At 42.1% G+C, this 10,248-nt stretch overlaps 1 protein-coding gene across 1 annotated transcript in view; it reads left to right on the top strand.

The window, feature by feature from the left end:
• Positions 1 to 326: 326 nt before the first annotated feature.
• SPACA6 (sperm acrosome associated 6) overlaps positions 327 to 10,248 on the top strand; it is a 12,418-nt gene continuing 2,496 nt past the window's right edge. Inside the window, 7 exon segments of the mRNA XM_070950009.1 lie at positions 327 to 573; positions 2,506 to 2,583; positions 6,475 to 6,518; positions 6,520 to 6,544; positions 8,631 to 8,641; positions 8,643 to 8,655; positions 9,313 to 9,390. Coding sequence (XP_070806110.1) covers positions 327 to 573; positions 2,506 to 2,583; positions 6,475 to 6,518; positions 6,520 to 6,544; positions 8,631 to 8,641; positions 8,643 to 8,655; positions 9,313 to 9,390 — 496 coding nt within the window.

Genomic DNA, 10,248 nt, shown 5'->3' with positions numbered 1-10,248 from the left:
TGGAAGCTTGAAGATGGGTGGACTTCAACTCCCAGAATCCCCCAGCCAGCGCTGCGAATTAACGCATTGTAAGCCGCTCTGAGTCTCCGGAAAAGGGCGGCATATAAATCGAACCAATAAATAAATAAATAAACTGTGGTAAGAGGTCGTAAAATGGGAGCAAAGATCACTTAACAAATGTCTCGCTTAACAACAGAAATGTCGGGCTCAACTGTGGTCGTAAGTCGAGGACTGCCTGAACGGTCTTCTCCCACCGAGGCATTCCTTTCTCAACAGCCCATGGCTTGCCGTACTGTGAGTTATGAAGTCATAAATGGAGCTGACTTATGACCCCAGGGAAGAATTCTCTTCTCAGAGGCCTCTTTCTGGAGACTTCAGTCATGTCTGGTGGAGATGTCCTGTTTCTCTGGTTGTTTTTTTCCTCCAGGGCAACTGCTTGCCTTAACTGCTTCTCCACCGCAGCCCAGCGTCTTCGCATATGCCAATATTTTTGGGGCTATCAGAGTGAGAAGCACCAAACTTGTCTAGGGACTTTAGAAAGTGCCTTCCGTCCCTTGAGCAAGACTCAGGTGGGTGAGTGCTGCTGTCCAGGGAAGGGAGAAATTGGACACTGGCGGGCCTTAGATGTTCACATCCAGTGGGGGAGAGTTCCAGATGCTCCCTGTGGGCCTAACTAAGGAGCAGCTCAGGGCACCGTTTCTCAGGTTTCTGTATTTTGAAAGGAGTTAGCTTATTATTTCTCAGAAGGTCCTTCGCCAGAAAGACGCCACAAACCTGAAAGGTGAGGCAGAGCAAACCCCTGCTACAAGTAGTTCTCGACTTATAACAGTCGTTTAGTGACCATGCAAAGTTACAACATCACTGAAAAAAATAATGCATGCCCACTTTTCACACTTACAATCAGTGGTGGGTTCCTCCCGGTTCGGCCCGGTTCCACCGAGCCGGTAGCGGTGACGATATGACGTCACCGAACCGGTTCTCTTTGTTTGGGAGCTGGGCCCTCCCGGGGGACATGTCCCGAGACGTTATTCTTACTTTTTTATTTGGCCCCGCCCCCAATCTATTTGCTGCCTCCCGAGTCCCAGCTGATGGCTAGAAGGAAAAAAAACCTGTTTAAACTCTTGCCGCGGGGCTTCAAGGGGCCGCCCTACAGCTGATCAGTGTTTAAAAGGCAGTGTGGTGGTAGACCGGTGCCTCCAAAAACAAATGAGTAGACTGGGACGCTCCAAAAACAAATGGGTAGACCGGTACAGCTCTGCAAGCAGTTAAAAACCTGTAGACCAGTATCTCTGCTATATCCTAAAGAATTGTCACATGACCATCAAGCCACGCCACAAAATAAGCCACGCCCACAGAACCGGTAGTAAAAAAATTTAGAACCCGCCCCTGCTTACAACCATCGCAGCCTCCCCATGGTCACGTGATCAAAATTCAGAAGCTGGACAACCGATTCATATTTATGACGGTCAAAATGTCCCGGGGATGCTGAGAATCCCACTTTTGCGACCTTCTGACAAGCGAAGCCAAGGGGGTGAGCCAGATTCGCTGAACAAAAACCGTGGCTACTAACTTAACAACAGCAGCGATTCACAAAAAGTGAATCATAAAAGTGTGTGTGGGGGGGGGAGAGAAATTCACTTAACAACTGTCCCGCTTGGCAATGAAAATTTGGGGCTCAAGTTTTTGTTGTAAGTCCAGGATTACCTATTATTAGGGAGGTGAAAGAGGAATTAAACTGGGAGGAAAAGAGGCAAAAATGGTTGGTCAGTGCTAGAAAAATAGAAAGCACATGAATGCATCACCGAGCAGCCCTTGATTTTGCTGTCCTTAAAAAGGAGCGGTGAAAATTTTTTGGACGGGCTTTCCAGATTCTGTTAAAATACCCTATTTTTTTCAACCTTGGTGGACTTAAAGATGGGTGGACTTCAACCTCCAGAATTCCCCAACAAAGCTTTGCTTTGCTGGGGAATTCTGGGAGTCGAAAGCCCATCCATCTTAAAGTCACCAAGGTTGAAAAACACTGAATTATAAAGTTCTGGGGGGATAGGGTAGGGTAGGGTAGGTACAGTAGACTAGGACTAGACTAGACTAGACCTAGGACTAGACTAGACTAGAATAGAATAGAATAGAATAGAATAGAATAGAATAGAATAGAATAGAATAGAATAGAATAGAATAGAATAGAATAGATGCATAAGCTCTCAGTTGTACATAAGGAGAATAAAATACATTCATCAAGAATAAAAAGATATAACGCTTAGTGATAGTCAAGGTTACTAATAAGCTAACAACTCGTACTAGGAAACAAATAAAAACAATATAATTGAAAGATGCTTGGCTCCTGTCTTTTTTTAGATCTTGGCTTGAAGTCTTTCATGTGAGCAATCTCTGCCCTGACCTAAGAGCTGTATCTCCACCTCTGCCCTCAAGGCCAGCTTTTGTCCTTCCGCTCAGAAATAGACAAAGGACTTGACACCTGTTTCTCTCTCTGTCTCTCTGCCCCAGATGTATCTGAAATAGAGAAGCTGAAGGATGCTTTCGGCAGGGTGGTTTTCTACTTGGAAGAGAAAGGCATGGCCAAAGGTAGGTATCCTCGGTAGAACTTGGCTGCATCGGTGAGATTATCTCCTGCCCTTTTCGTGAGATCCAAGACCAGCGGGACAGAGATTTGGGGTGACCTTTGTGGCGTATATGTAGTGGAGGAGGACACATTTATGCTACAGAAGTCTTCTGGATTGAGAAAATTTACTTCTTCTCTCTTGGCTTTAGAAAACGTTGCATGTATAGGTTTAGAGTAAATGCGTACAGCCCATATAATGCAGGTATTCCTCAATTTGAATACATGAAAAGAATAAGTAAAAAGGAATATTAGGACAGGGACAGAAGGCACGCTGGTGTGCGCTTATGCACGCCCCTTACAGACCTCTTAGGAATGGGGTGAGGTCAACAGTAGACAGTTTAAGGTTAAAGTTTTGGAGGTTTGGGGAAGAAACTGCAGAGTCAGGTAGTATATTCCAGGCATTTGACCATTCTGTTGCTGAAGTCGTATTTTCTGCAATCGAGTTTGGAGCAGTTTACCTTGAGTTTGTATCTATTATTTGCTCCTGTATTGTTGTGGTTGAAGCTGAAGTAGTCATTGACAGGAAGGACATTGTGGCAGATAATTTTATGTACTATGCTTAGGTCAGACTGAGGTCGGTGTAATTCTAAGTTGTCTAAGACCAAAATTTGGAGTCTGGTGGCAATAAGGTATTTCATTGCAGGTAGAGGAATGGAGGACTCTTCTCGTAAAATATCTCTGGACTCTCTCGATTGTATTTATGTCCGATATGCAGTGCGGGTTCCAGACAGATGAGCTGTATTCAAGAATTGGTCTAGCAAATGTTTTGTATGCTCTAGTTAGTAGTACATTACCAGAGAAAAGCTACGCAAGATTAGGTTAACAACTCGTAATGCCTTTTTGGCAATGTTGTTACAGTGGGCTCGGGCACTTAGATCTTTAGAAATGAGTACAAAATAATAATTTTGGGAGTTGGAAGTCCACCTGTCTTAAACATGCCCAGGTTGGAATAAAAAGAAGAACTGGTTTTCCCAGCAAGGATTGGCTTAAATAAAAGTAACATCAACTAAAGAAATCTGGAACCAGTTAACAGAATAAAATAACCTGCAGCACGCAGTGGTGACATTATTTAGACTCAGATAGCCAGCAACTAGAAGAATATGTTTGAAAATCAATTTTAAAATCGTATTCCCAAGCTTATTTGAACCTCACAAATGCTCACCAGATTCTCTGGAAAAGAGATTTCTAAAGAGCAAAAAGCTGTTTCCAACTTTCCAGTTTTATTTTATCAACTGCAAGGTGATTCTTTTATTATTCAAGACAGAGAAGTGACAACTTCAGTTGACCTTTGAAAGCTGAAAAATAAATATTGCTTTTATCCCCTTCTTTCTTAATATTGTTGCATTGACAGCGTCTATAATCTTCCCACGGTCCATTAAATCACATTACTAAAATAAACAGAAGAATTCCTGTTCAGGAAATGATTAGTTGATGACAACTATAGCTTAACCCCTTAGAGCAATATTTCTCAACCTGGGCCGCTGTAAAATGTGCAGACTTCAATTCCCAGAATTCCTCAGTCAGCATAGCTGCTGGGGAATTCTGGGAGCTGAAGTCCATACATCTTAAAGTGACCAATGTTGAGAAGTACTGCTATAGAGAAACTATTCACAATTATAATCATTCAACTACTGCTGAGTGTTGGTGTTCAGGGTGGCCAAGATGGAGAGCAGATAAAAAAAACATTTCTGTTTGAGTGTGTGACAACACACAAAGCCAAGCTGGGCACTTTCCAAATTTTTGACACACTGAGGCCAAAAGGTTTGCCTTCAGTAGACTTAGTGATTCAATTATAGACTTCCTTTCCTTTCTTTCCTTTCCTTTCCTTTCCTTTCCTTTCCTTTCCTTTCCTTTCCTTTCCTTTCCTTTCCTTTCCTTTCCTTTCCTCCTTTCCTTTCCTTTCCTTTCCTTTTCTTTCCTTTCCTTTCCTTTCCTTTTCCTTTCCTTTCCTTTCCTCTTCTCCCCTTTCCTCCTTTCCTTTCCTTTCTTTCCTTCCCTTCCTTCCCTTCCCTTTCCTTTCCATTCCATTCCTTCCCTTCATCTCTTTTTTCCTTTCCTTTCCTTTCCTTTCCTTTCCTTTCCTTTCCTTTCCTTTCCTTTCCATTCCATTCCATTCCATTCCATTCCATTCCATTCCTTCCCTTCATCTCTTTTTTTCCTTTCCTTTCCTTTCCTTTCCTTTCCTTTCCTTTCCTTTCCTTTCCTTTCCTTTCCTTTTCCTTTCCTTTCCTTTCCTTTCCTTTCTCTTCTTCCTCCCTCCTTGCCATACAGGTAGTCATCAACTTAAAACCACAACTGAGTTGAAAATTTATGTTGCTACGTGAGACAATTGTTTAAGTGAGTTTTGCCCCATTTAACAACCAGGACATTGCAACTGTCATAGCTACAAGTCAGTTGCTAAGCGTCCTATCAACATAATAATTTTAAATTGGGTGTTTTTAAATTTCTGGGGTTTTAAATTTAGCCGAATTATTTAATAATTTTAAATTATTTTAATTGATGTTTGTCTTGTGCTTTTAATAGGCTGTACATCGCCCTGAGTCCTTCGGCAGAAGGGCGGTATAGAAATAAAATTATTATTATTATTATTATTATTATTATTATTATTATTATTATTATTATTATTATTATTAATCACAATAACCACGGGGAGGGCTGCAACGGTTGTGTGAGAAATGGGTCACAAGTCACTTTTCACAACCAAGCTCAAGAGAGCACCAGGGATCCCTCGATCCAACATCAGGCCACATGAGGCAAATTCACCTTTGGCGACCCCCAATAACTTTGAACAGTCACTCAACAAATTGTTGTAAATTGAGGACTACTTGCACCTCATTTTTAAACCATTTAAAGCAGGGTTCTCCAACCTTGGCAACTTTAAGCCTGGAAGACTTCAATTCCCAGAATTCCCAGACAGTTGGCTGGGAATTCTGGGAATTGAAGTCCGTCAGGCTTAAAGTTGCCAAGGTTGGAGAACCCTGCTTTAAAGCATTTTAACCAAGAAAGGGACGTGGAACCAAGAAAGGGATGCAGTGGCTCAGTAGCTAAGATGCTGAGCTTGTCGATCGAAAGGTCGGCAGTTCAGCGGTTCGAATCCCTAGTGCCGCGTAATGGGGTGAGCTCCCATTACTTGTCCCAGCTTCTACCAACCTAGCATTTCGAAAGCACGTAAAAAAATGCAAGTAGAAAAATAGGACCACCTTTGGTGGGAAGGGAACAGCGTTCTGTGCTCCTTTGGCATTTTGTCATGCCGGCCACATAACCACAGAGACGTCTTTGGACAGCGCTGGCTCTTCGGCTTTGAAACGGAGATGAGCACCGCTCCCTAGAGTCAGGAACGACTAGCACGTATGTGTGAGGGGGAACCTTTACCTTTACCTTTAATAACTTTGAACAGTCACTCAATGCTGTTGTAAGTCGAGGACTACTTGCGCTTGAATTTTAAACTATTTAAAGCAGGGGTCTCCAACCTTGGCAACTTTAAGCCTGGAGGACTTCAACTCCTAGAATTCCCCAGCCAGGTTTGCTTTGCTTTGCTGGCTGGGGAATTCTGGGAGTTGAAGTCCTCCAGGCTTAAAGTTGCCAAGGTTGGAGACCCCTGCTTTAAAGCATTTTAACCAATAAAACCGAAGCAAAACTTCCCTTCTTGGTCAGTAAGTGGGACGTGTGCAGGCCCAGACGGTAGTAATTCAAGCAAAGGGCCACAGTAGCTGCCTGAATGTCTGGAAGAGCCAGATTCATAGCCTGCAGCAGGCAGGCAACCCATGTGAAGGTTTCCCCACTTGGCTGTACATGCCTCAATCAAAGGAAAGAGAATGACTACGGTAGGTGTTTCTCCACCTCTCTCTCCACAGCTCCTTTCCAGCAAGCAGTTCCCGAGGCTGTGAATGAAGTGGAAAAAAGAAATAGCACAACTCAAAGCAGGTAAGGTGAGAGCTGCAGCTTTAGGAAAAGCAGTTTTGCTACACGTTGCTGGATGTTGGATGGAGGAGTCCTTGCTGCATTCCAGTTGTTTTCTTGCAAGACGTTTTCCATACCCAGCAAGGTAACATCATCAGCCCTGGGGATGGATTCTCATCCTTAGCTTTGCACGGAGGCCGTTTCTGCCCATTTTCCTATCCCCCACACTCCCATCAATCAATCAATCAATCAATCAAGACTTTTTTGCTATCATAGAACAGCATGGGAAGGGTGGAATGCAAACAAAAAGATGATGAAAAATATAATGCACAAAAATGCTTTTTTAAAAAAAACTTGGTGTCTTTATACATTTGTTACCTTTTAAAATTATTCATCGAATCCCACCCTTCTGATGTTGGTTAGGATCGCTGGTGACCAAGACCTGAGATTTAATCTTTCACGCTTTTGGACTTGTGCAGGAGCCCATCCTCAGGGAAACTTTTCTCTCACCAGAATCTTTCTTCTTCTTTCTTTTCTTTCTTTCTTTCTTTCTTTCTTTCTTTCTTTCTTTCTTTCTTTCTTTCTTTCTTCTTTCTTTCTTTCTTTCTGTCTTCCTTCCTTCCTTCCTTCCTTCCTTCCTTCCTTCCTTCCTTCCTTCCTTCCTTTCTCTCTGTCTCTCTGTCTCTCTCCCCTCCCTCCCTCCCTCCCTCTCTCTCACACACACAGAGAAACAGAAAAAGAAAGAGACAAGGAGAGAGGGGAGAGAAGAAAGAAAGAAAGGAAGGAAGGAAAGAAAGAAGAGAAAGGGAGATATAAAAAAAAGAGGGAAAGAAAAAAGGGAGAGAGAGAAGAGAGAAAGGAAAGGGAGGGAGGGAGAGAAAGAGAAAGGGAGAGAGAGAGAAGAGAGAGAAGAGACAGGAAGAGAGAGAGAGAAAGGGGGAGAGAGAGGGAGGGAGGGGGAGAGAAAGAAAGGGAGAGGGAGGGAGGGAGGGAGGGAGGGAGAGAGAGAAAGGGAGAGAGAGAAAGAGAAAGAGAAAGAGAAAGGGAGAAAGAGGGGAGTGGGGAGAGAGAGAAAGGATGCCTCTGGCTACATCAGCAAGTGCTGAAGATCTCAGATTAGTTCAGACCTGCTGAATTCCATTCTGACTCGACTCCTTTTTCGGGGGTCACACCCTACATGTGGTTCCTGGGAAGAAACAAAACAAGTTGGGTTCACCCAAATGCCAGGTGCGGGTGGCGTTGAGGGGGGAAACCAGCTGAGTTTTAGCATCTTGTGCGAACGCAGCTGCTCCTTCTTTAACTCGGTCAGCTAAACCTGTGGTGTGAATCCTAAGAATATCAGTTGCTCCAAGGCTGGGTAGATGCTGAGAAAGCCATCACACCTAGCTCGGGAGTTTCCCTGAAGAATCCGCTGGGTTATTAAACCAATTAGCTGGATGATTTAGCTTTTAAAAATATAAAAAACCAACCTCGGTTTGAGGTCGAGGGGGAAACGATCTGCTTCCAGAGAACCTTTAAAAATGGCGGGCAGCAAACTTTTTGGATTGCGAAAGACTTTCGACCGATCCTACAAAATAAGGGATCCAGCATATTTAATCTGCTATCTGCGCATTCAAGTTGTGGTCAAATGTCATATCAGAAAAACTACATCTCTGAAACCAGAATACTATCTATTAAATATTAGGCCAGATAAGATAGGCACGAATATATGGTGTCTGATTACATATATCACAACTGCAGCAAGAATATGTTTTGCTACAACATTGGAAGGGGGAAAGATCCTGGGAAAAATTATTGAATATGCGGAAGCTGGCAGGTTAACAAAAATTTTGAGAGATCAAAAGGACTCTGTATATTTTCAATACTGGGACCAATGGTATAACTTGGTTGAATAATAGAATAAAAAAAGGATAAGGTTAGTGTAGATTTTATTTTTTATTTGTATATCTTGACTGAAGTTAATATATTCTGTAAAGCTCCCGTCGCAATCTGTGTGTGAATAAATATTTTGTTGTAAAGAAATAAATAAAATTTAAAAAAAAAAGACCTGTTGAAAACTAAAAAAAGAAAAAAGAAAAACTACATCTCAACTTCCCTCCTGTCCTTACAGCACCACCTTGGCATTCCACCATGTGGTAAGTCCATAAATCTGTTTTTTTTTTTTAAATCCTCCTTCCTCAGCTGATATCACTATCTCCCATCTACCCCACTTCCTCATTAACTTCTCCTTCTATATCAGAATAACAAGAGTCTGAAGGGACCTTGGAGGTCTTCTAGCCCAACCCTCTGCTCAGGCAGGAGACCCTATACCATTTCAGACAAATGGTTATCCAACCTCTTCTTAAAAACTTCCAGTGTCGAACCACCTACAACTTCTGAAGGCAAGCTGTTCCACTGATGAATTGTTCTCACTGTCAGGAAATTTCTCCTTAGTTCTAGGTTGCTTCTCTCCTTGATTAGTTTCCACCCATTGCTTCTTGTCCTGCCCTAGGTGCTTTGGAGAACAGCTTGGCTCCCTCTTCTTTGTGGCAGCCCCTGAGATATTGGAAGACTGCTATCATGTCTCCCCTAGTCCTTCTTTTCATTCAACTAGATATACCCAGTTCCTGCAACTGTTTCTTCATATGTTTTAGCTTCCAGTCCCCCTCATCATCTTTGTTGCTCTTCTCTGCACTCTTTCTAGAGTCTCCACATCTTTTTTACGTCGTGGTGACCAAAAATGGATGCCATATTCCAAGTATGGCCTTACCAAGGCATTATGTTCTCACAACCCTTTTTCATGTTCCTTGCAGGCTACCAGAAAGAATCTCACTACTACAGATGTTCCTCTTGTTCCATCATGGATTGCCAGCTACCCATTGATTGCCCAAGTAACCATTCCTTTTATATATATATTATATATATATGTATGTATGTATGTATGTATAATAAAACTAGAGATTTGCTACTTAGAGATTTGCTAAAGAAGCTGCAAAGGCCGCCCCCACCCGACCCATCCAGGAGGGGCTGGGAAAGACCCCTGCCTGAAACCCCTCAGAACTTCAGGCAGTCCGGAGGCTCCATTCACACAACATGACATCCGGCTTCTGAATTAAGCCATGTTCTGAAGTTGCACGGCGCAGTGAACTCTGAGCTAACAGATTGGCTTTTCAACAAACTCTAAGGTCCAAAGCCAAACAAAATGACCAAGCAACAATGTTTATTTATTGATTTTATTATGATGATGATTCATAAACATTTTGAATAGAGTGTATTGTCAGGGTACGTCATTTACAAAAGAAAAACAAAGAAAAGATAGTAAAAAATATTAACACATATACTGGTAACAATAGTAATAATGTATAATATTTTTGGCTAAACTTCTCTTTATATTGCCTTCTTTATAATTCTGTTAAATATATTGGTATATTTATCGTTATAAACCATCTTTATGTTTAATTCATACTTAGCAATAATAATTTTTCTTCATCTAATTTCTACCTCTTATCTCTAACCACTCATCAAATCTATCCCATATCAAGTAATATGCTGTGTCTCCCTGGTCTTTTATTTTTAAAGTCAGTCTGTCCATCTCAGCACAATCTAACGTTTTCTGCATTATATCTTCATCTGGTGGGGTGTGCTCATTTTTCCAGTATTTTGCAAGTACGATCCTTGCTGCTGTCAGTACATGCAAAACTAAATATGTACCCTGTTTCCCCCAAAATAAGACCTCCCCTGATAATAAG

Source organism: Pituophis catenifer, unplaced genomic scaffold (genome assembly GCF_029215685.1).
Source record: "Pituophis catenifer annectens isolate HBS135680 unplaced genomic scaffold, rPitCat1.0.hap2 SCAF_9, whole genome shotgun sequence".
NCBI lineage: Eukaryota > Metazoa > Chordata > Lepidosauria > Squamata > Colubridae > Pituophis > Pituophis catenifer.
Note: the sequence above shows the minus strand (reverse complement) of the source record. Positions and strands in the feature narration are given on the sequence as shown.